At 39.4% G+C, this 26,839-nt stretch overlaps 1 protein-coding gene and 1 long non-coding RNA gene across 6 annotated transcripts in view; one reads left to right on the forward strand and one right to left on the reverse strand.

The window, feature by feature from the left end:
- Positions 1-25,038, forward strand: part of LOC307184679 — a 554,503-nt gene extending 529,465 nt beyond the window's left edge. The window contains exons 6-7 of one of the 2 annotated variants that reach the window (XR_013827789.1): positions 3,429-3,487; positions 15,801-25,038. This is a non-coding gene — a long non-coding RNA (uncharacterized lncRNA). Of the gene's footprint in view, positions 1-3,428; positions 3,488-12,239; positions 12,459-15,800 lie in introns of those variants that run through there. The other variant, XR_013827790.1, reaches the window with a different exon arrangement.
- The window catches only part of PRRX1 (paired related homeobox 1), a 73,941-nt gene that overhangs the window by 5,417 nt on the left and 41,685 nt on the right, over positions 1-26,839 (reverse strand). For 3 of the 4 annotated variants that reach the window (XM_079918282.1, XM_079918281.1, XM_079918280.1), the window contains exons 2-4: positions 12,325-12,500; positions 7,432-7,613; positions 3,572-3,643 (exon numbers count right to left, since the gene is read on the reverse strand). In XM_079918282.1, coding sequence (XP_079774408.1) covers positions 3,589-3,643; positions 7,432-7,613; positions 12,325-12,500 — 413 coding nt within the window. In that variant the 3' untranslated portion in view covers positions 3,572-3,588. The remainder of the gene's footprint in view (positions 1-3,571; positions 3,644-7,431; positions 7,614-12,324; positions 12,501-26,839) is intronic. The other variant, XM_079918283.1, reaches the window with a different exon arrangement.

The raw sequence follows: 26,839 nt of genomic DNA on the forward strand, positions 1-26,839 counted from the left end.
AAAACCCATATACATATTATCATTTAAGTTCTGTATGAATTACATGCTTCCATTCAAGACCCTACCAGAAATATATGCAAATCCGTAAATCCCATACTCAAGAAATTTCTAGGATATACTGAAATCTAAGATTTCAAAGAAATAAAAGAGCTAAGTAGCTGAGAAAAAAGATAATTGGATTTGGAAAATGTACTTAAGTTATAGATTATGACATCAACCAAATCAGCCTTTCTCAGCCAGATTTCTGTGAGAGAATTAAGTCCTAAAGATGGTACATAGTATAATTTTAAATGCATAGGAAAGAAGCTGAGATTTTGAGTTATCTGTATTATTTAGGTACTGAGAATAAAATTAAATGGCTTCTGAAAACAGGAGGCTAAAACTTCATGAGAGAGCAGAAAGAAAAAAAAAATTCTCTGATGGCAAACTGTAGATTGTCATAGAGTATTGTGCTTTTACGTATGTGGCCCAATTTCTCGGGGGATATGTTTTGCCTCCTTTGAGATCCTGGACAAGCAAAGTCCTATTTAATAGAGATTCTCTCTTTTTGTGATGATCAAAGGTGTGGCCACTTGCCTTAGCAGACAAAGGGAATTAGAACCATGGAGAATTAGTTTACTGAAGATGCTGTTACTGTTTTCTAGAAATGTCTACTGTATTTGCGATTTCAGTTTTATCTATTATATAACCATTTTGCTGCAGTTACTTCATAATTCGCTAGTATCATCTGGTTTTCTAGTCTGAAGACTTAGTATGGTAACACATATCTTGGAAACACTGAGATTTTCTAACGCAGGCCAGATGTTAATATCCCAGATGAGATGAATGTTGATCCACTTCCCATCTCAAAACCAAATTAATGGAATTAGAGTTATATTTTACACAGGAGATTGGATTTTCACTGAGACATTTTTCCTTAAATAGCAACCTGTGTTTGCAGAGTTGAGAACAACACCCTTGTCTAATTGTACTGTGGTGCTGTTAAAGGACACCACTGTGTTAGTGAGACCATGACAATGACTTATATGTAGCTCTCAAGTTAGAGGGATGTGAGAATAAAAAAGCAGTTGATATTAATGAATGAGTTTTGCAATATCCTATACACTTGATAAGTGATAAGCTTTTCACTCTATAAACGTTTAGGAAAGCTATAAACTTTCAAAAATCGGTCTAACTTATTTCAGCATCGCATAGCCATAAGAAATAGGATAAAAGAACAGAGACCACCTTAATTCACAGCCTCTAAACAAACATTTAGAGTACATAACTTTATAGGTAGAGGCTAAAGTGATATTGTGTGCACACACTAAAGAAAACGAGTATGTTTTCCCTCCAGCAGTTTGACATGAATCTAGTTTCTCAACTTAAACTAAAACTACCATTTAGGCAAGTAGGGACCAGTCCTTTGACATACCAGTAATAAGCAAGACGTGTTACAGGTCAGAAAAGACAAAATTAATCCAAGAGCAGCTTAGTCATGCTTTAAAAAGGCATTAGAAGTATGATGGAGAGGACCCACTTCCAAAAGTGACAACAGATGCAAGAGAGCCTTGAGTGGCTGTCAATCTGAAAGATTGTTCATGACCACCTGTTTTCCATGTCACCAAAACTTCTAAAGCTCTGTGTTAGGAAAAGAACGAGAACCCTGAAATGTTTTCTCACGAGACAGAAACCAGTGAGGTTAATAAGCTGTTTTCAACCAAATTAATGGGGCCATTCGCACCATGTAAAATGACCTCTCCTTCCTAAACAGGATTAAGCTTCCTGGGCTAAAAAGATGAGGTTGAAACTAGGTAATTTATTAAGCACATGATAACACCAAGAGCCTGCTTTCCAACACGTAGAGATCCTGCCCATTGGTCTTGCCTTCTGCCTATTCCTCTAACAGGATGCAGACATGAGATGAGTACTAAGACTGGGCTTATAGGGTTTGGCCAAAGCAATATTTCTATTTAGTTTTGAAGACTGTAAAATTCTCTGTGTCTGTGACCAAGAAACGACATTGCCATGTACAGGGCATTGAGGAATTAGAGATGAAAAAGAAATACTTGTATCCTATCTGTTGATTCAGCAAATCTGCTCTGGGACTTGCACAGAGCTGACACATTTAAGTAAGCTTGAAATTTTTCCCTCTCCTTATTTGGAGATTCCTAACAGTTGGAGCCCAGCCACAGACAGCAGAATGCTAACCACCAGCAGGGTTAGAGTTCTGTTTTCACTGGGGACAAATCATTTTTGATAATTTCAACCTACCTTGAGAGGTTGTCGTGAGGGATAGTGTGTTAAAATGACTGCCAAACACCAAGGAAGTATGGAAAATACTATACATGGTATGGTTTTAAAGCCAGGAAACTTATGACCGTCTCCCCCTCTGCTTTCTAATCACCTGGAGTGTAAATCCCACAAATCACGAAACAATTGAGGAGAGCTGGGGGAAAAATACTACCTGACTCAGTTTTCAACTCTAACTTTGTTTTCTATTTGGCCCTTTTGGAAAAATGACAAGCTATGGAAAATTTCACCCCAAAGACAGATCTGTCAGCCCAAGAAGTCTATGTGTCTTCCTGAGATCCTAAGGCTTCCCAGCTTGGGATTTTTCGAAAGGCTGTAGAGCTTGAGGTTTTCATGACTCTGTCTGTGACGTGTAGAGGTTGGAGATCATCTCTTTGGTTTGTTCTTTTGTCAATGCAAGAACAGCAGAGGTATACTTGCTTCATCTAAGAAAATTCAATATGAGTTTTCCTAGGGAAAATTTACTTTTAAAGAGAGACCCGATAAATCCTTTTGGAAATGATCTTTTCGTGATTTAAATAATCATTTCCAACTTCTGTTTTTAAAACTCAGAAGTTGATTTTTTTAAACGTACATTTAGCTCTTAAAGTGGACACATTTGGGCCATATTTCATTACTAAGCCTTCAGTTTGCACTGCATGTTCAGTGATGCTTCCACCATTTTAAACTTTTCTTTCTAGAAATGTTTTATATATGAAGACTTGCATCTTTCTGTTGTCTCAATGATTTTTGTTTCTCTTTTTGAAATGCACATTGCTTAACGTAGGTTCCAAATGCCCCTGTGTGATATATAATAGGGAAACTATTACTAGCTCAAGCTTAGATACAAGGTTACGTAGATTCACGACCCAACTGGCCTGAAGAACAACAAGAGCCAGGACAAGAACATAGTTCTTCTGACCTCTGTCCCATCTCCTCTAAAACCTCACTATTCAAAGTATGTACCAAGTGTCAACAGCATGGGCATCACATGGGAGCAAGTTAGAGGTGCATTTCCCAGGTCCTGCCCCAGACTTCCTGAATCTCATTCTGCATCGTACCGTGATTCCAGGTGATTCATACGCCCAGTAATCTTTGCAGAGCCGTGCTCTAGGCTATCAGACTACCCTTAACTCTATGGACGTATTTTCTTGCAGTTTTGGTTTCCAATGGTGTTCCCCACTTGAGGACCTCACTGCTTTCATTTCTAGGACTGGTAAGCCCCACTTTCTTGAATATACTTAATTCCCATTTAAACCCTACCCCCAGCAGCCGCCCTCTTCCCCCTCTGACAAGTTACCTTTTCAGTGTCTTCCGTTAGAATCCGTTATGAAGCCCCTCGTGTAAACAACATCTTGGGAGGGACGAGGATCTATTTTTGAAAGTGTGAAAGGGAGAAATGAGCCAAATGCGTTCAGCAGATGTCAGGCAGCACCGTGACCACGATCAAATGAGGGGAGGAGGAGAAGGTGGGGGGAGGGAAATTGTGGATAAGGATCGCTGGCCTCTCTTTCACTTGTCATTAGTTTTCTTTGAAGCCCAGCCCTCCCTCTGGAAATGTCACTCCAGACCAACACTGCAGAGCTAGGCCATTCTTTATCTATCTTTCATAGGAAGGGATGTCTCTGCAGAAAGGTTTCTTAACTACTTCATCTAAAACAACAGTCAAAAGTCCAGGACTTGGTAAATCACTGCCACCCGAAAGGCAAAGCAGTACAAGCTAATGAGTCTTAAATAACTCTAGTGCTTGTGTGTGCTTTCATTTGCATAAGGAAACAGTTCTTAGCTAAGCAGTGAGCATGTGTGCCAAAGACAAGCTTCTTTCAACTGTCTAGGCGTAGATAAAGAAGACACCTGCCAGGACAGTAGTGTCCTGTTAAGGAATGCTTTGTTCCTTCTGGTGACTCAGTTTCCTACCTGATATCATCACCTCTAACACCCTCGAGGGAATGAAGGAGGTCATGACATGCTATAAATAGAGTGAACCATAAGTCTCAGTTTGCCAGGGACAATCCCAGTTTATGCCTGTTGTCCTAGTGTCATTATGAATAGCACTCCCCTTTTACTTCAAAAGTGTCCCAGTTTGGATGATAAATTATACAGCCACCACTCTAGATATAAAAGACACCCAGAAAAAAATATGTTGGCTGTTTCCCATCCCATAATTCTGACCATACACACGCTCTCTGCTTTGAGTCTTGCTTTCCTCCTGTCTTCTTCCACAGTTTGCTGTGGAAGTGAGCAAACTGTCCTCTTTGGCAAAACTGTCTGCTCCGCTGTCCCTGGGTTGCATGACCAAGCTGCCTCTCTCATCCCAGGGGTTACCCACACACCCCAGAAGGTGGACCTCAGTCGCAGGCATGCTTCACAGATCTGAGACAAACCCTGAATCAAACAGGCATGTTTACGTAGTTTCCTAGTCTTATACGATTTACTATTTTCAATATCGTGTAAGATTTAATTTGAATGAAAATATGGTTATGTGGCCTAATACTTTGGACAGAAACAAACAGGGATCATGAGCCCTCGCTCTAATTCTGCTTGCTGAAGGCTTAAACTTGGGCAAGTGTTGGGTCTGTTCTTTGGAACCAGATCAAGGACAGAGCTGCCACACAGGTGCGTCCAAGGATTAACCAAGAGAAATGCCTTTTAATGAATGTCACATGTGAGATAACTAATTTGACATAATAGTACCAACAGAAATAGCAAGTTAATTTTCCATAACACAAAAGGTCTATCATTTCCTCTGCTTTTCATCACTTGGTTTTCTTTTATATTTCCTTAACAAGACTTATATTTCCTACCAAGCTTCAAAATGTGAAATCATAATGTATTTTGGTTCTAAACATAGCAGAAAAAATCTCTAAGAAACAAAATAGCTTTGTGCCACTTTTAGAAATTAATCAAAATATAAACACTTCAGTCAACATTGGGTCAAAAAACATTACTATTGCTTAAATGACTGCTTAAACCATCATTTTTCTACTTAAATCTGGAGATGAATTAATTTTTCATACAGAATATGAACAATCAGATTCTATGAAATTTTTAATTATTTTTTACAAACTCTGTGTCTAAGAGAGAAATGATATAAAAGCATACCATGAATTGAGTAAGAAGTACTAGGTTATATGATTTTTAAGTGAAAGGAGCAGAATACAAAATAGTATTTATACTAAGTCTATACTATATGAAATACTGAACTCTAATTGCAAAAATAAACACTAATTATCTCAAGATGGTGGAATTGAGTGTTTTTTTAAAGTGTATCTAGTATTTCTACATAATCATTCAAAATAAAATAGAACACTTCCCCAAATAGCACACATAAATTGCATAATAATTTCAATTAGATGCCCATATACATAGTATGTATAATGCAGGCACAGGATTTGAACTTCTGCTGAGGTCCAGGTGATCTAGCCATTAATTCAGGGAAGATTTCATCCCCACTCATGCAGTGTACTGCCCTCCGCCTCTCACTGGTAAGGACCACGTGACAGCCATCTGGGTTATTACAGCTGGTATGAAAACTTCCTCACTAGGATCCAGGAAGAAAAAGGAGCTGAACTCCCTGGTTGTGACCAAATTCAAACCAGAGACCTTGAAACATCAAGCTCTGATCCACATCCATTTCCCAAGCCATTTAATGAGTCTATGAACTATCAATATTTATCTGAAAAACAAAGCAGTCTTCCACTTTTTTAAAATATTAAAGAATATATGATTTCACGATGGTCTTCAAAATATGTTTTTAGTAAATCCTATGGGAGAGGAGTCTAAATTTTAAATAGGACACACAGATAGGACTAATCTTTTGAAATCAGCAAAGCATACTATGTCTGAGAGCAATAGAAATTTCCAGTTTCCTATGCATAGAATCTCCATGTACTAAGACCAAAGCAATTCAGGCTAATTTCACAATGGGGAATTTAAAAGAAATTTTCAAATCCATTTATGCTGTTTCTTTCAAGGAACTGATTTGGAACAGAGAGAATATTTAGTTGAGGTTTTTTTGCTTTGATTAGAGTGATCAACTTTTGCAAGTATTTGCGTTTCACTAATGTTGCATTTCACATCAGTAGCTCAGCATCAACTGGGAGATAATCTTATAATTAGTTTAAAACCTCTCTTTAAACTTTTAATTAACCTTAGCAATAAAAAGGTAAACAGAAGCATAATAAATGAATTTGTAAATACTTCCTCCTCCACTGCAATCAGCCAGAGAACACATAGCCTTGATCTGGTTTCTAAGAATACTCAGGTTTAGGTTCAAATAAAGACACTTTAGACTGATGACAATGCATTAGGCACATGTGTCTCAGCTTCCCTCTGGCGTTAATCTGTATTTTCTGGACAGCATAATAAATGGAGGTTAAAAGCCTTTCCAAGCCATTGAAATAATACTCTGTTATTTGCTTCCTTAATATTTTTCACCTTTTAAATATAAAAATTTAGTGTAAATTATACATTGTTTTTATATATTTAAAAAAAAAAACACACACACAAACTAACCCCTCAAAGAACTTCAGATAAGTAGACAAGAATTAGCAATAGATTAGGAAGGCATCTTGGATCATAAGACATCCCCACCTACTAACAAAGAACTATGGCCATGAAAGTTATCTGAATGATCTTGGGTTTTTTCCCCTTCTCTCTCTCTCTTTCTCTGTCTCTCTCCTTCTTTTTTCCCTTCCTTACTTCTTTTCTTTTCATTCAAAATCAGTTTTATTGTGAAGTTTGCCTTTGGTCCTACACTTAGAGCCTTACATGTTCAATTCCTACTTGCATATAATCAAACCAATCTATCAGATTTGGAAATGGAGTGAAGTTTTGTTCCAGAATGATTACAAGAGGGACTCTGGGCATAGCTTAATGATCTTTTCTTTGAGATTCTTCCCCATCTTTGAAACCTTTGCAAGAGTTCCTGAGTCCAAGAGGAGATTGCTGATGGCCTGCCCCTCTCTCTTCTGCCCCAAACCCTGCTCCTGGGGCAACTAGTAATCTCCTGTGAAAATCTGGGGATGTCAGCAAGTTGAATGTCTCTGAAGAGGTTAACCCAGTAAGAAATGTCAGCCAGCTGCACAAGCAGCTTTAAACGTGACCAACCGCTGAGAAACGTGTGGAAGCGGAGCAAGGGAGAGTGGGCCAGTCATTCACCTGTACGGAGAGGCCGTCCCCCAGGAGAGATAATCAGTGGGTCTTGGGGCAGGACGAGGTACGATGGGCTGCTCCACAGCAGTCACATCTCCTGAGTAGGATTTGAGGAGGGAAGCGTTTTTATTGGCCAGCATGGCTCTCTCATTCCTGCGGAATTTGGCTCTTCGGTTCTGAAACCACACCTGGAAGATTGTCGGGAGGAGAGAAGAGCATGAGGAGGGAGAGAAAAAAACAAAGAAGAGGTTCCATGAATAAAGTCCTGGTTGATTTTTACCATGCAATACCTTCCCATAGAAGATCTAGGCTAAGTATGGAATTCTTCCCAGAACAACAGAAAACATGCCATAATCCTTCCCTGGTGGGCCATGTTCCAGGGCTCTTAAGCACAAAGACTATTAGAACAGGACCGTGAGGTACTTCCAATAATCAAGCCACCGGAGATGCGGTCCATGACTAACCCACGTGACAGCAAAATATGGATTATATTCCTTGTTGTAATTGTAATAAAAAAAGAAAAATCTCATTAGACTTCTGCACAGATACAATGGCATCTTAAAAGTTTTTTCAAAAACAGAAAAATCTCATTAGATTTCTGCACAGATACAATGGCATTTTAAAAGTTTTTTCAAAGTTCTTCAAAAGGCAAAAACTTCAACTGCTTTCATAATACTTATTGGATATGGAAAGAAAACTCTCCATCTTCCCAAAAGTAGACCCTGCGACAAGGATTTAAGAAGCAAATAGTTTATCTGGGAGGTGCAAGGAATATCAATAAGAGAGGGAGGAAGTAACAGAAGAAAAGCAACCTCTAACTGTGCTACTGAACCAGCTTCCTCTGTGGGAGCTCAGTCCTTAAGGGGCTCTAAGGACTGATGCAGGGCACACACCTCCCACTGGAGGGGTGAGAGAACTGTGGATTTGTACACTGGCTCCTGTCAGTCATTGATCATAAATGTTCCAACACTTCTGGCGTGTCTCCCGAAGTTCTAGAAAGAAACTTGTGAAACAGAAATGCAGATACTGAAAATTGGAAGTTGGCTGGAGTATATTTAATTGTAGGGTTCCAAGGAAATGGGCAGTACTGATATCATCGACTACAGCTAATAATAAACCTACCACTTATTAAGTGCTATTAGGGCTAGGAACTTATATAAGCACATTACCTACATTATTTCTAGTTATCATGACAATTCCACAATTAGGTGTTATTATTTCTATTTCAGAGTTGAGGAAACCGTTTCAATGAGATTAAGTAATCTGTTAAAGTTCTCACAAGTAATAAATGGCTGAGTTTCTGAGCTTAAGAACATCTGACTCATGATACTACAACTCTTCCAGACTGCCGTGGTATTTTATTCATTCATTTACTCATTCAAGAAGTCTTTATGGCGACTGTGTTCTAGACCCTGGCCTAAATACCGGGAATGGAGAGGTGAGACTTATTCTCTGCTCATAAGCAGCTCACAATCTATTAAAAGAAGATAGACATGTAAATTTGAAAAATTACAAGAATTTTAAGTGCAATTATGGAAACGCATGACCAGGTGTGGGAGAAAGAAATCCTATGGTGAGGAGTGGGACAATTTCACAGTTCTAGTTGGTAACATTCACATAAAATACCATGTGATTGGTGCCCCATGGAAGACCAGGGTGCAAATCAGTAGAGGCAGAATCTTTTCTGGCTTCACCTCTTTTGTTTCTAATGTGTCCTTCATATTGCTATTAGAGTTATCGTTTTAAATGCAAATATAATTGTATCAGGGCTTCGCTTTAGCTTTATATCATCCTCTGACTCTCCATCACCCACAGATTAAAATCAAAATGTATTACCATAGAACAAAGACTGTTCAAGAATTAGCACACTGTCCACCAAGTCAGCCACATCCTGTATCACTTGAATCTCATGCACTGGCCCTTCATCATTTCCAATCCTACCTGGGCTTAAGGCTCCCAAATATATTTGGTTATTTTCCCACCTACATGTATTCACACTGAATGTTCTCTCTGCCTGTGATATTCTTCCCTTTTGTCCACATGCCAAGGACATGTTTTTTAAGATTTAACTTTAATATCACCTTCTTTGTGAAATGTTGTAGTGGAAAGAACATAACTTTAAAGTCTAACAGAGTTGGATAAAAACACTGGCTCCATGACTTTAAAGGTTTGTCCTTGGATAGTTATTTAATTTCTCTGATTCCTTGTCCCCCAATCAAATGAAGATAATTATACCTACTCACAGGTTGTTGTGAGACTTGGCTCAGAATGGCTGCTTAATGTTCATGTATTCTCTTTTTCCCCAGGAAGATTTAATCATTCCCTCCTCTGGTCTATCACTCATTCTTGAACATTCCTGTAGTGTAGGAATCATCTTACTCTATGATAATAGTATGATATGCACATCTGTCTTCTCTGCCCCCAGTCTGTAACAACTTTAAGGAGAGAGGCCAGTGTATTATTTATGCCCTGCAAACCAAAACCAGTTCCAAGCGAATAACAGATGCTCGATAAATATTTGAGGGAAAAAAGTGAATTTTGCAAAGATGATAAGATATGGCTTCCATCCAAGAGGGCTTCACAGTCTAGTTGGGGAAGTTGGCCCACATACAACTCAATATAATACATGTCATGTTGCGATAAAAGCCATAAATATAAAGAAGGCCAGAGTCAGAGGGAGTGGTTCACACTGGCAAAAGGTAAGACTTCACGGAGGAAGAATAAAGTCACGGAGGGAGAATTCTGTCCTGCTCACGTGGGAAATGTTCACAGCTCTAAAAGACATTAGAACGTAGTAGGATGGAAAAGGTGGAAGATAAAATAGTTTCAGCATATAAGAACGTCATTTGCTCATTGTTGTGATGGGGCCAAAATAGCTCTCAACCCAAAACTGTTCTTTCACATTTTTTTAAAAATTTCCAGCATTGCCGTGTCCAGGTTTCCTTATTTAAAATTCAGATCGCCATGGCAAAAATGGTACTTTCAGGAATTGTGGGTTATTGGCCTAAAATTATTTATTAGGCCACTGCAGGCCAAGCCTGGGGTATAAAACATATGGGGTTTTTGAAGGAGAGGAAGAGATTTAAGAGTAGAAACAGAGAACGTGTTTGGAGAACTGTGGTGAGCAGCATGGGGGAAGAGGATGTTGGAAGGCAGACCTCCGAGTTCTGCTTTGGACTGCAGGACGGAGAGAGCAGAACTGAGTTTGTGCCCGTGGACCACTCTCATCTGAGCCCTGAGAGACTGCCACGCAGTAACATACGCATCCTCACGTATGCCTTCTCCTCACCTATCCTCGGGGGCACCACAGTGCCCAGGCAACTTTCCCCTTTTGTCAATGACATTTTTTTTTCTCCTGGGGAACACTTCTAGGTGAAGTCCCTGTTTCCCATGGGGAAAACTCTTGCACACTCTCTTCAGGTTGAAGGGACCTCTAGGACCCTCTCCCTCAACTCAACGAATGTCTCTCATAGCATAGGGTACTAGATACAGTTCCTACCCTCCACACTCTTTGAGTCTAGCTCTAGTCCCCATCAAGAGGGTTATTATTTGCAGAAAGAAACCCTTTAAGCCCAGACTGAACACAGATATGCAAACAATAACTCATTCGGGAAGACAAGACAGATTTGGCCCACAACCCCTCTTTATCGAAAGAGCAGCCTACTTGGGCTTCCCTGGTGGCGCAGCGGTTGAGGGTCCACCTGCCGATGCAGGGGACACGGGTTCGTGCCCCGGTCCGGGAAGATCCCACATGCCACGGAGCGGCTGGGCCCATGAGCCATGGCCGCTGAGCCTGCGCGTCCGGAGCCTGTGCTCCGCAATGGGAGAGGCCACAACAGTGAGAGGCCCGCGTACCACAAAAAAAAAAAAAAAAAAGAGCAGCCTACCACTGGCAATATGGAAAATAATAAAATCTTGACTCTCAGCAAAGACAGCAAAGCACTGCTTGAAAAAGCATTTAGCCAGAAGACTCTTACTTATTTAAAATTTACTGTAGTGCTTAAAATCATGAACTCTGAATCTGCATATCTGTCTTCAAATCCTAGTTCAGCCACTTCCTAGCTGTGTGACATTGGGGAAACTACTTTAACCTCTGAGTCTCAGTTTCCTCATCTGCAAGATGAATAATGTTATCCACCTCAGTGAATTGTTGCGAGGATTAGACAGATTAGTTTATGTAACTACAAACACTAGTTGGCATGTAAGGGCTCAACTTGTGTTAGTTATGATTATCATCATTATTATTCCTAATCACAGGTGGTATTATTTCTAGATGTCTGGCTTGTAGGTGATGTCTCATGGCATTCATATTAGAAACACATGTGATTCTCTTTCCCCTGTCTTACATGCCCTTATCCTTCTTTACTTCATAGAAACACAAAATCATCTATTTGAATGTGCTCTTAATGCAGTTCCTATGGGCAAGGTCTTTGGTGTGTTCATTTCTCACTCCCATCCATGTCCATAATTGTGTGTATTTATAATACCTTTCCTGAAGATTTAGCTATTCCCAAAGTCTGGGGAGGAAAACTGAGATGGAGGACAGAGAGTTCATCTCTCCGGCCACCCTACAACTCAAGTCGAAATCTGGGATGTGGACGAGGGAGGGTGCAGAGTCAAATCCTCCAATGGACAATGTTTATAACATGGATCTGGAAGGGTGAGAAACATTGGGAGGAATGAGACCTCCAGCAAGGCATTTTCTGCCCTACTGAAAGGCATTCACTTCAGTTTTTAAAAATACTCTGCTGCCAAAAGAAACACAATTAGAAACGGACTCTGTTCTCATGCTGTCCATTTATAATTCTTTTTAGGATCAGCTCTGGTCTGAAACCTACAAGTTGTGTTTTTCAACAGTCTTCAGAGATGTGCCTCTAAGGAGGGGAATACTCCGGTTACCTGCACTCTGGCCTCAGTGAGGTTCACCCGGCGGGCGAGGTCTTCTCGCACAAAAGCATCCGGGTAGTGTGTCCGCTCAAAGACACGCTCCAAAGCCTGCAGCTGGCTGCTGTTGAAGGTTGTCCTGTTTCTCCGCTGCTTTCTCTTTTTCTTTTCCTCTGAGTTCAGTTGATCATCTGGAATAGAAGAAATTGATGATAAGGAGCTAAAAAGTCACGTTGGAGGTCCCGGTTTACACTTCTGTACGGTGTACCTACAGTGAGACTGTTTCCTTGGCTCACACGCTTATCAAAGTGCTATAGCCAAATGCCACTTTCAGTGTGCACATGCAGGCGTTGGTGCAATCAGGTTCATATGCCAAGAGCCCGCAGCAGTCCTCATGCTTGGTTGTTGCTTCTAAATCTGGGACCAGACCTGAACTGTCAGAGGGATATTTTTTGTATGCTGAAAAAAAAAATTTTTTTGAAGCCTGTTTTGTCAAAGAGGGCTAAAGGAAAATTTAACTCCTCTCCATATTCTCTGGAGATGGGGGAAGGAGAGTAGATTGCTTTGTACCTCACTTGTCTTAGGCAATATTAGAAGGATCTCTGTTTTACCATGCATTTTCCTGGAAACGGCAAGTAACTCATAACTGTATTCGCTCAAGGCTCCATGCTGTTGCTGAGGCAGGCTTCAGGGGCCTCAGCCTAGATCAGAGCTAGTGCTATAACACCATCAAAAGCTGACACTGACCTGAGACTCACCCTCTAAGAACTCAAGAACAGTCCTGAAACATCTCTGAAACAGTTTCACTCCAAATTTGAGTTCTAAGGCTTTGAGCTCTTGGGAACCTTTGGAGAATCATTTCCCCATGTTTTCACCTGTCAAGATTCCTCCTTGGTTTTCTCTGAGTGCCCCCAAAGGCACCCTGGCAAGCTGATCATCCAGGTTGCCCATGGCAGTCAGAGAGTAGTGTGCTCCTGTCCTGCCACCCTCCTTCAGCCCAGCCAGGAATGATGGATGTGTGAAGCTGCGCGGAATACCAGTTGTGCTAACACCACCACCAAGCCCTCACCCTGACGCCCAAGCCACTGCAGAGCCCGTGTAGCACTCAGAGACTTACAGCTCAAGCTGCTCAGGCCCAAGTCACATGCTCAGCCTGATGAACTGAACTCACACTTCCAATCACTTTCCCCACTCAGCTCAAAGAAAAATATGAGGAGTGAGAGTGAGGATGGAGAGAAAGAGGAGCGTGGCTGCTAGCTCCACATTCAACAGAAAGTAGCTCTCAGCCATTTTTTCCAACATGTAAAGTCTCCTGATCCTCTCTGACTATAAACACACAAAATACTCAAAAAATTACTAACATGAATTCTAATGCCCCGAGGAGAGTGACCCACCCCTGAGCTATAGTAGTAGTATTACAAACTGAGGGCATGTTCCAGATTTGGGCGGGGATTCAAAGTGCAGCTTAAATCTAGGAGTTCCTAGCTCAGATCTCTCAGTGCCTAACTAAGGCCTCCAAGACTTTTTGATGAGAGACCCCTTCTTCATGAGTGCTGCTTCATCAGTGGAGGATGAAGCCCTTGGAGCTCAGAAGAGAGACTGCTCATTCCTTCCTGATAGTTAAAGCACCTAGATATAGTAAGTGCTTGTTGAATTTGTGTCCAGGGAAAATGTGAAACTTTTCCTGTCTTTAGAAAATTGTTTCTGTAGGAAAAAAAAAAAAAAAAGCCGTATGATCTCAACCACATTCCCCCAGCTAAGAAGCTGCTGACACCCATTCTCTCAGCTTTATGGCTGTGTTCAGAGTTGACCACCTCTCTAGTTTCTTCCACTGTGGTACCTCAACAAGGAGCCCTGCTTTGAAGGCAGTTTTGTGACACTCTCAATAAGAAGGTCAGATCAGTGGCATCTTGAGAATGGAGCCAATTTAATTATCATGATTTCTGGGATCTATCAACGCCTGGAATATCCCATCCAACAACCCTGATTTTACCACTATTTAGCTATTAGCAAAATTAGTTTATAATAATGTCAACACTAGAGTTCAAACACCTAGGATCATACATCTTTCAGCTGTTGCCTTGCGTTTGTATGCTCCTTCCTATTTGAATATTTGAAGGCATTCCTGTTGCTCCCATTCTCTTTCTAAATCTTTTTACAGTTCTATGTCTTGCACTTCAGGTCTCTCTCAGTCATTCAGGCCTTTTGACAGCACCACACCTGTATTTCATGCTCCTATTAAACAGAAGTCTGCAAAAAATATTTAGCTTCCATACCAACCCTAGACTGAGATCAATTAGACCCTAGGCTATTTTAATCATATAAAGGAAATCCCTTGTTAAGCCAATCCCATGATTTGCTTTCTTTCCTCAAAGAAAATGCTTTCTCAGGTATAACCACAAATTATAAATCCTTTACGCTGTTTGGTAAGCCCATTTCTTCTTGTACTGCCAAACTATGATGGAGAACAAGAATTTTTTATGTTTTGTTGTTAGTACTACAACCTGCTCCATAGCCTTTCAGTAGTTCTTTGAAATCTTCCACTCTTCACTCAAATTCCACTGCCTGTCCACCATAAACCACCAACTCCCCTGACATGGGAGCAAGGGAAATGGAGAATTATAGTTTATGACAGAGAATAAATAGCTATGATGACCTGAAATGATTCCAGCAAAAGTTTCCCAGTGAATGTTCTTGTTGTTTTTAACAAATGAAAACACCAGTCCAGATCATGTTGAAGGTGAGAAAAGACACACAAATAACAGGGGTCCAAGGAGTGTATCTGGCAAACGTCCTTCAGAGCACAAGTATAACAGAAAGAGACAGTGAGGGGGCAACAGAGACAGCTTGAGCGGCAGCCCTTCGGCTCGTCTGTCTTTGCTCACTAATCACCAACTATGAGCTCCCTGTTTTCCCCCAAGAACACAGAACAGGATCAGTACAATCTCATCAGCAGCATGAGAGAAAATGTGAACATCGTACGGGTTTCCAAATGTGGGGTATTTGAAACACCTGGGATAAGGACTGTTATCAGATTCTGAACTCTGGTTGAATACAGGGTAGAGAAAGTAGTGTATTTTTATCATTGCTGGAATATCATCTTTCTTATAAAAAGAGGTACTGTAAAGGTTGATTTTGAAAGATGCTGTCCAAAGATGCTGACAGCCAATTGGCCATCAGGAAATAGCTAATTCTTTGGAATTCTGAAATGGGTAGGATTCACCAAACTGCAGGATAACCACAGGGTACACGGATACATTTTTATCAAAATCATGTTTCAAATCCAAGGTGTTTACAGATTTTATGGATGATTATGTATGTTATGAATGATTGAGTAAATTGTAAGTATGCAGTTACTGCCATGCTTTCTAATAAAAATAAGAAAAATGATCTTATTAGCAGGTTAATTTTCACTTGGATTCATGAGTCATAAAATATTGGCACCCCATGAAACCAGAGAAATTATCTAATTCAACCCTTTTATTTTACAGATGAGGTAAATGAGGCTTAGAAGAATGAAGTGATTTGCCTCAAATCACAATACGAGCTGTGACTGAGCCAGAGCTAGAAGCCAGGACTTCTTTTTTTTTTTAATTTAAGGTATAGTTGATTTATAATGTTGTGTTAGTTTCAGGTGAACGGTGAAGTGATTCAGATATATATTTTATATATATATATATATATATATATAATATATAAAAGAATATATATTTATTCTTTTTCAGATTCTTTTGCCTTATAGGTTATTACAAAATATTGAGTATAGTTCCCTGTGCTATACAGTAGGTCCTTGTTTGTTACCTATTTTATATATAGTAGTGTGGAAGCCAGGACTTCTAATTCCACTCTACTTTTAAGTGCCAATGACAATATACACCCTGTGCAGGAGAGGGGCAATGACTCACCACAGATATAAATAAAAAACCACTACCCCAGGAAAAAATTTTATGGGAAAGGTAGGTTTAACCAAACTAGCTGTATAAAGAGGGTCTCCGGAAGAGGGTCCACGTGTATCACAAGCTGTTATTCCTGCCAGAAGAGCCATTACAAAAATGGAACCATTCTCATCTAGGACAGCAACTTTGATCCAGACGTCCTTGGATTTCACTTTTCAAAGGCCTCTGTAAGTGCTTGCTTCATCAATTAAGTGTGTGCAGGGTTCCTTTAGCACAGGAGTAAACCCTCACCTTCCATCTTCTCCTCACATTCATATTAGTCCTTCCCTTTCTTTCATTTTAGGACACAGTTCAAAATCTCTGTCTCCTATGACACATCTTAATCCTACTTTCTCATATAACTTTGCTGATAATGCCAGTCCATATTGATTTCTCCATATCTAAATTCCTAAACATATTTTAGTACATAATCAAATACTTTTTTAAAATTATGGTTCATGTCTTTTTATGTAAATGCTTTGTCACCTCGCTGTGCTCAAGTATTCCTATATAAAAGACATAAGGTCTTTTGATACATTAAATGACAATAAAATTTGAAAGAGTTATAGTAGTATTGTGGTACAGAAGTAGTCCCAGAAAATTAGAACCTTGGTGATTTACGTAAGGTTTTGGAGGGCTGAATAACTTCTGATTCCAATTATTATTTTTAACAGTGCATAGTAAATAATTAGATTAACATTATCTTTTGTCCCTGGATAATTTTACCTGCGGAGGAAAAAAATCTTTTTACCATGTTTCTTTTTCAAACAGGTTCACCACCAGATTTAGAGAGATGGGAGAAAGCTGGGTGGGTCTGACTCTTCCGTAAATGAAGGAGCTGGTCCTTCTTTTTTATTCCCTACAAGAAAAGCAGATCTAAGATAAATGAATGATTTCAACAAACAGGAACACGCAGGGGGAAGAGCTGCTAAAGAGAATGGTGTTTCCTATGGAACAGGATGTTAGAATACTTATCAAGCACTTCTTTAGGAAAGAAAGCCGTAAATTCTAGGGAGGAGACCCCTCACGCTTTCAAGTAGAAGTTAAAGAGAACAATAGCTCTGTCCTTGGCTCTAGCTTGAAATTCACTGTGAACTTCACTCGCGGCTGCTGAAGTTGCACTGAAGGGAGGGTGGAGAAGACAGGGAGGAGCGCCATCCTCAAGCGTGAGGAGAACGCAGCACACCGCGGTTCCTCCTCACTAAGGTTTGCACTCACTGTGCAGGCTCCAGTTAACTCCCAAAGGCCCTTACGCTCTCCTGCTCTGTACCTTGTGGGACACTTGAGATTCCAAAATCAGTCAGCCAAATGTAATTTAAAGGTACAGCAAAAACATATTTTAGGAATAACATCTGAAGAAAAAAATGTGTTTCGTATGCCTGAGTCACATCAATTTGAGAAGAAATCTGATGCAAGAAGATAAAACGCCAGCTTCAGTAGCAGAAACCAACCATCACATCAAAGCTTGTCATCTGCCTTTTGGCTGAAAACATGGCAGGCAAGCGGATCTAAAGAGCAGCCGGCTGATCATTTTATGGGCATTGAAGAATGTTTTCAAAGGAACTTATATTGCACAACTACTTACTTTAATGGGATTTGTGTGGTTCAGGCCCTGTAACCTTTGGAAAATTGAAGGGAAGTATAATTGTAAAAGCCACTAAAAACTGTTTAGCTTTTATTGCAAGGCTTATGAAAAGCAGTGAAATACAGCTATGGCATTCATTTGAGTTTCTTTGGTTACACTAAGCTCCAGTTGTAATTAGGACAGCATCCTTTCAATAAGTGCTCCGATCAATGGCACATAGGTCCTCACCGGGATGAGTGTAGACTGAGTTTAGCACATCCCACTGACCAAAGCCAAGTTCAGCAGCACATCCGCATCTTCTCTGCAGCATACCTGGTATCCTCCACTGCTGAATCCCAGCAACTGTCAAGAGTGACCAGGTTTCAGCCAATACAAATGCCCAACTGTACAGCTCTTACTCACCTTAGGGTCATGGCTGCCAGAACCTGAACTTTGCATGATGGTCTTTGATGAGTATATTTTTTCCCTTACTGTCAACTTGGCATAGACATGGTTTATTTTTGGTCAAGTATGAGTCTTAAACCTTAGAAAATAGCATTAAAACACCTTAAACATTTGGGGGAATATATGTTCTTTGGAGAATAAAATGCTCTAAAAAGTTTGAAATAATGTTATTTTGAATGGTTTTCACCCAAAAGATGGATCAATGGCTCTGTGTAAAGATACAGTGGTTTCAAGCAGATACAGCTCAAAGTTGAGCTCTCTGAGTATAACCAACTCTCATTTGAAATAGAAAATACTGGAGAATATGAGGTATCATAATACATTTTGTACTGCTTTTCACTTCTTCATCTCACATATTTGCTTTCACCTCTGTAGGACCAATACATTTCCATACAGTCAAAAATATCAACACAATCCATATCATCTTATCTACTTTAACTCTCGTAAGACATTTTTCTGAAAGGATTCCTGACCAGAACCTTGAGGATATCCGATACAAAGCAAGCCTTCCGATGCGGCCCTATATTGGAACCCTAGCTTTCTTCTGGGACTATATTGACAATTTTCCCCATGCTATCATTTTTCCATGTGACTCTGGGTCTATTTTAGACTATAACTTCAGAATACAAAGTTTACATGTGTATTTAATTGAAGCTCTTATCAATGCTCAGTGAATACAAATTAACAGTCAGACATAAAATATTCATATATTGGAATTATTATCATAGGAGTTCAGTTACTGCACAAAATACCTTCTCTTCGATAAAGACATAAAATTCCAGCTTCAGATATGTAACCTACTCCCAATTCTCTACGGACGAATCACTTATTTACTCATTTTTCAATTCATTTCTGGATGTCGAAAATAGTGGAAAATGAGAATGTTTTACTCAGAGCTAACTACACTATAATCAGGAGGGAGTGCAGTGGAGTAGAGAGGAAAGTTCACTGGCTTGGCAATCAAAATGACCTGTGTTCTCCTATAGGCCCTGCTGCTTTAGTAGCTGTGTGGCCTTGAGTAAGACACTTCACTTCTCTGAGCCTCAATTTTCCAAACAATAAAATGGAAGTAAGACTACCTACTTCCTAGGGTCACTTGAAAATATAATGAACACAGAGCAGGCAGATAGTCTGACACATAGCAGTTGTTTTGTAAGTGGTGGATTTTAACAGCTACCACTGCTGCTGCAATTTCTTCTTGGAGGTGGATTGTCAAAACCACTGCTGTTCTTCCTTTTTTCTTCTGCTTACTGTTTGTTGGTATCTAACTATTCACTAAGATCTCTATCACAGCATAACTGGGGAGATAGTGAGAAAAACATTCAAATATGTTGATCTGGCTTAGTTAGGTTTGATGGAGGGCATAGTTGAGATCTAGGGAGCATGAAAAATGAGTAAAAACTTTATAAATTAAAAAAGAACTGAAACATGACAATAGACCCAAAATTGCACATGGAAATCAGTGCAGTTTGGGTCACTTTTCTACTGCTAGTCAATTCCTAGCTTTCTAACAAGGCAATCAGTTTTCCTCTCTCAATTAAAATTTTGAAAAGAAACTTTCAGAAAGCAGGCAGATTCTAAGACTCAAAGACAGCAACCTTCTCCTTTAACAAGTAATCTCACTAGAAACAAGTTTTAAAAAAAAAATACAGGAGAAAGGAAGAAGACAACCAAGGGCTAAACCCAGGCTATGAAAATTCAATGATTTCGCAGCCTGTTTGCCTCGGGTTGACTAATTTGGTTGCCACATGTCTAAAAACACAAAAGTTGGGTCATACTACTCAATATTTATTCAGTGACTTTTTTTTTTTTCTAAATGTCTGAGCATTTTGGTGAATTCCAAAGGGATAAAAAGAAACCAAGGAAAGCGAATTCTGGGAAAAGAGTGAGTTCTGATGGAGATTTTAAAAGCTTTCTAAACTTGCAGTATTCCAGGTGTGTGGTCCCCTTGGAAGTGCCGTGTATTTCAGTAGGATTACAAACAAAGCTCTAGAGGAGTTATAAGCTCCTGTCTTCTTTGGGTAGCATCTTCCCTTTGTAGTAAGACTTGTTGTTATTTTGTAAAAGACACAACATAGTCTTAACGTTAGCAGTGGAAATTGGTGTCTCCATGGGAGGCAACCGCTATAAGTCATTTTTTTTTAATGATTCATTTTTCGGGTAATAAATTTTAATGTCCTCAAGAAAAATACGGTAAAAAATACATTTTTTAAAAAAGCAAACAAACATAGCTGGCAGCAGATAGTAATGAAGGAGATGTACATGATTAATGAGTCAGCTCAGCTCTTGAAAGGACAGTAGTGGTGGAACAAGGCTCTTTTACTTGGATAAAAAGACAATTATGAGGCTTGAACACTTGAGAATAGAAGCATGACTAGTCTTTCCTTATGCTTTTTCATCTCAAGTTAAAAGGACAGATGCCTATAGCAGAGAAAGCCACAGAGAACAGAGAATTAGCTTTTCATCACAATAAAGATGGAGCCAAGGATAACTCTGTTAACACTGTATAGAGTAAATGAAGAGGGCTAAAGAGGAGATTAAAGCCCCTCTCAGGTGTTACTCTGGCCTCTGACATCAAACTAATATAAAGACTAAAATATGCCAAAATGGTCAACATAAGAAGCCTGGTATCTTTAAACAATGTTTAAGTGAAAGGAAATTAAAATTCTCTTTCAAGAATTAGAAAAGCCAAAGTGTAAACGGTGGTTTAAAGCTTGACATATTCTGAGAAATGTATCACACTGTAACATCTCTGGATTTCAACTTTCTTATCTGTAAAATGGGGTTGCTTTAAGACATAAACAATACATGTTTTTTAAAAATTATAACAACTAGGTATATACACATTTCCTTCTATTTTGCTTTAAATTCTGTTATGGAGCAGTTGTGGAAATTGGCAATTAGGGTGTTAGATTGGCAATCAGGAGGTTCAGATCCTAATTCAGCAGGATTGCTGACCAAATATGTGATGTTTGGCCTTAGTGTTCTTACTGGAAAAATTATAGGTTGGACTAGGCAACTAAGATCTCTTTCAAATCCAGCACTGTGGGTTTTTCGGATTGTTTTTATATTTTCGGTATCTAGCCCAATAGAAAACTTTTAATAATTGTTTGTTTAAGGCAATGACTGAATCATGTCCTTTGGTTTTTGTTGTTATGTGTTTGGTTTTGCTTTGTTTCGTTCTTGTCTATGTTTTGGAAAACCTTTGGCTAGATGACATATTGGATGAAGACTATTCTGTAATTACTCATGCCTGGAGGAAGCTGAAGTGATTGACCCATTCCTCTGTGTCCAGAGTACTCCGCACATATGTCTCCAAACTGAAATTTATGTGAATCTTTATTCTAAAAGAAATTAGTTCACCTATAATCGCAGTCAAGAAAAAAGAGGCAACCTGAGAGGTTTCTAAGAAACAGTTATTCTAACATTTAAATTTACTTAACAGAAATGAGAATAACTGCTATTTCTATTATTACTTCTACTAGCTTTGACCACCTAACTGTGGGTTGGGTGACAGTACACTTGCTGAAAACACTGTCTATGTCAACCACTTTAGACTAATGCCAAAACTGGTGCCACTAACAATGATCATGCTTATTCTTGACCTTCACATCCTGTCTCTATCACCTTATTCATTCATTTGAACAAATATTAGGTGTGCATCTACTACACACCAGGCAAGTAGGTGCTCTGAGAAATAGACAAATATTACATGTAGTCCACCTTCAAGGCACTTTATAATCGATTTGGGAAATGAAGCCATGAGCACTTGAAAAGTAAAGTAAAAACAGAGAAAAGAGATTCCAGTAGATGTGGTGGCCATCAGAGCCAGTAATGGGCGAGGGAGGAGGACAGAGACACCAAAGTGGCTGGCAAGTAAGAAGACACAGTCAGCATGAGCCTCCCTCTGTCACATGTGAAGTTCAGCATCCTTTTTTCAGCTGCATTATGACTTGTCATTCCATTCACCCCATTCTGGTTGTTCAGCTGATGATGGTGACAAATCATGCCTTCCTCATGTGTCATTCGTACTCTTCTTTGACCTCGTCTGTCTTTGCCTAACCACACATACTAGGCCTTTCCCCTATCCACTGACTATACTGATGGTACCTTCTCCTCCTCCAAGTCTCAGTCAACCTCCATAGTTAACCTCCTCCTGTCAGCTCTCCATAGGGACCCTCTTTGATCACCAAGCAGAAGTAGCCTTCCTATAACTATTCCCCTTCCAGAATCTGAATGAACCATCGGCTTTGCAACTTATGACAAACTAATAATTATGACAAATAATTATTGCTGTTGATTGGCTCACACACTAGAATATGAGTTGCGTGGGGGCAGGAACCTTTTCTGACTTGTTAACTGTAGTATCCCAGCCTCTAGCATTAGTGCCTGGCATACTTTAGGCTCTTTTCTTTGAATGACTAATGAATATGTTAACTGTGCTTGGTGAAAACGCCTATTCTGTACACCTGGTTGATTCACACTCAGCCACAAACCTGACAGCCCTTTCAGGGCTGAGTTTCTATAAAGTCTTGGCACAGAGACGTTCCTGTTATGAAGGGTTACTGCAATCTCTACAAGGCACATAAATTCCAGGAGCATGCGTTACCCAGGTCTCTCATGCACTTTCTTTGCACATGACTTTGCATCAGTAATTATCACCCCAGTTAGAAGAGAGCCTTGAGGCAGGTGAATAAGTGTGTAGAACAGAGCCCTATATATCTCAGTAACACTCATGAAATCTTTGACTTTGGTAATGATGACACATTATGGAATTATTGAACATGTTAGTGGTGACCTGATACAGTTATTTCTGTTCCAAAAATATATATTTTTAGCTTTAGGTTGTATTCTCTTCTAGTTAGTTATTTCTGTGTTTTCTGTTCCTTTTCACTGGTAAAGGAGCTTGGGCAAAAGCATGACTAATTCATTTGCCAACATACAAGAACATTACTGTCAACCACACCTAAACCTTAATTATATGGCGATTTCCTCTCCAGGGATATGTGACTTTTAACCGGTAAGAAAGCTGATGCACTAAGGTCATATGAGAGAAAAAAGGTTTTGGGCAAAGCACTCAAAAATCCATGTGGGATAATCTTATTCCACTGAATCATGTCCCCTGCTGTTGAACAGCCCTAAAGAACTCCTTGTGAGTAGGTGATTCTGTTTGCCTAGAGTGGAAACCTATGAGTAATCTATGTGTCACTGTGAGTCATGTCATGGCCACCACTTCCAACTCCGCATCATCTGAAAGTTGGCAAGAAGACTTTATACTGCTCAGCTCATAACAGGAAGAAGCCAGGATGGAGGAAAGACCTAATAACAAGTTTTACTGATTAAAAAGAAGGTAACTAGAAAAGGAGGATAACCAAGGGTAAGAACAATGGCTCTTTAGTCACCACCTAAATCTTTCTCTTCTTTGACACCTGTTCCCAATGTGCATGCATTGCCAACACAGCCATTCTTCCTTCCACATCCTTGCGTCTTTTTACAGATTTTCCCTACCTTTAGATCTTTTTCCAACCTTTAAGTCATTTTCAAGAAAGGACTCTGATAGCAATATGTTGAACCAAGAGGAAGGATAAACCAGGACAAACTAGTGTTTAATTCCACTACAAAACTAGTGCTTAATTCCACTACAAAACCATTCTTCAACTTTCATTTGCTGGCTTTCTTCTTATTTCTTCTCTATTCCTCTGCAATGTTGATAAAATGGCACAGGGTTTGACGATGTGGTTAGCTTACTGGGAAGGCAGCACCTTTAAAATAAAGCATCTTAGGAATAAACTGGAAGATTTTATGAACTCAGGTGACTCACAAAAAAAACATATGGATTAGGTGTATAGATGGGAGAAGAGATTTTAGAAAATAAGATTTTAGAAACATAATGTTTGCCATAAATTGGTTGAAGGACGTGTGCATACAGTAACTGATCTGGGAAAGTGAGACCATCCTCAGCTGCAGTTTTATACTTTTTTATCTAGCCAAAGAGGGAGTTACCTACAAGGAAATCAACTTCCTTCTTGCTCTTCAGTTGTGTTTTGCAGACCCCTGCTGGGCTCCTTCACTTTGTTCTGTTTGGTTGTTTTCATACTAAGGTTTTCCAGTAGTGGTCATACCTCCCTTGAGAGCATAATTAAACTTCCTTCTTTACTACAGGTCTGTCAGTTTGGAAGTAAAGCTCCTTGGCTAGAGGATTATCATGATTTTCTTTCCTGGAGACTTCTAGTTTTAGCACCAGTCTCAGATCTTCCCAAAAGCCAAAAGGGCACTAACTTTGTTTGCCACTAAGCCTAGGTGGTCACCAAATGACATCAGTATAATTAACTTCTTGACCTGAGAGAGTCTAGTTTTATATCAAACTTTATCTCTAATTAGTCATAGCCCCAGATCAGATTTTCACGATAGTGATTTTATACCTTTCCCCAGAAATCCAATATTTATGTCTTCATAGAATTTTATTATAAAGACAGTTTTATATAATTGGTGGGGGCAGGGGTGGGGGAGGTACTCCAGTGGATTAAAAGTCAGACAACCTGGGTTCTTGACCTGTCTGGTACTAAAAATCATGTGATTTTTTTCCCAGTCATGTAATCTTAAGCATGTAACTTTGCCAAGCTGGGTTTCCATTTCTATTGTTATCAAATGTGGCATGTTGTTAGATTTTTAATATCTTTTCCTGATTTTAAATTATAAATTCTTCTTCAAATACTTGACCAATGAATAAATCTGTGCCCTCAAAGAGGTATATAGTAAAGAATAATATATTTACTTACTAATTATCTCCAATTTTGGAATCTATGACTAACTAGATATTATATAACTCCACGGATACACATTTTTGCAGTCAAATCTGCAGTGTTCTTGATGTTTTAAATAACATTACTGATGACCTTTGTGGATATCAGGGTTATTTCAGCATTGCGTAGATGCTTATTTTCTTCTAGATAAACTTTAAAGAAAATGTTCAGATTTAGCAAGTATTCAAACAGTTGAGAAGAGAGCAAAGATGAAAAACCATTTTATAAAGTTCTGGAATTTTAAAATAATCTGACATTTAGAGGTGGGGGACATATTTTTTATAAAAAGTCTGTGTGCATGTGCATGTGCGTGGGTGTGTGTGTCTGCGTGAGTGTGTGTGTGACTCAGCTCAGAGAATCCTGGGTTGAACTGCAACAGTGCTATAAACATGAGAACCAGAAGCAGATCCAACTGCCCCCAGTGGACAGGACCAACCTTTGGCATTGTGAAAGATTTTACTTGTTTGGGCTTTCTGTGTAGCCCACTAAAACTGTTAAGACCTATCATCATTACCTAGTCTCATGTCAGCTATATCTGGTAACTCACTTTGACATATTAGTTTCTAGGTAGGAGCTCCCCGACAATGGCTCATGTGATATCAGTGCCAGCTGGACTCAGCTGTAAACAAAAAAAAATCTTAAATAGATATTTCAGATGTTTAAATTTTAAAATTTAAATAAACCAAGGCAGAGTGTGTAAGGTTCCAAGTAAGTCAATTGCCAAGTTGTGCTGGTTGGTACAACCAAGTGCTATATCAATGGGGTCTTAAATTGTTGCATAATGCAGACATAGAGGAGGGGAAGTGACACAAAAGGAGTAGGAGTGCATTAAAGATGAATCACTAAGGATGCTCTTCCATTAAACTGTGAGTGTTTATACATTAACACCATCCCACTAGGACCCAAGTAATACGCAAGCCTTTGGAACCATTTGCAGTATATGTTTCAAAATCCAGACCAAAGCCACTAGGTAGATTTTATGGGTCCCTCTAGAAAAGCAGTTTCTTGTCAGGGCTGGAAAAATAATGTTGCAAAGGATCCAGTAACAACAGAATTTAGGCCTGTTAGTTAGATTCCAAGTTGATGCCTCTTCCAAAAGGAGAGCATTCAGAAAAACAATTTACTTCCCAGGCTGAGAGAAAAACTCTGACATTTAGGATTAAGAAGAGTTTGGTGTATAGTCTATTATACACAGGGTGCAGATCTGTTGGGGCAAATCTGTCTACCGTTTTATTTGTTTCAACAAAGACTATCATGATGGCGAGTTCCTCCAAGATCATCCCTTGTGGGAGCTCAGGACAGGAGACAGGAAGATGTATGTCACTGGCTTTCCCAAGTCTAGCTTGCTTCTCAAGGTGCCTTTAAGAATATAGTACAGCTAAGAAGGCAAGTTTGCATACAGTCCTATACAATGACTCCAGTGACCAATGGCCAATAAATCAATTACATCTTTGTACCCTACTTAACCTTTGGATATGACAAATATTTGGAGTGTGTTTTTTGTGGTCTCAAGCCAAAAGTTAACCACAGCCTAGAGATTTTTAAACCTCAGGAATAGAACTAGAAATCTATGTTCCCCACTTTATTCTCAGTGCAGTTGGAGAGAACAGAATTCCATTAGAGAGAGACAATGTAATTGTATTCATAACTTCTGAGGGTTGAGAGGTTGCATTTTTATGCCTTTCTTCCAAAGATCATAAAACACCTCACATATGCTATTTCATTTATATTCCAAATGTGTTTACAGTATAAGAAAAGAGCAC

Source organism: Stenella coeruleoalba, assembly GCF_951394435.1.
Source record: "Stenella coeruleoalba genome assembly, chromosome: 1".
Classification (NCBI taxonomy): Eukaryota; Metazoa; Chordata; class Mammalia; order Artiodactyla; family Delphinidae; genus Stenella; species Stenella coeruleoalba.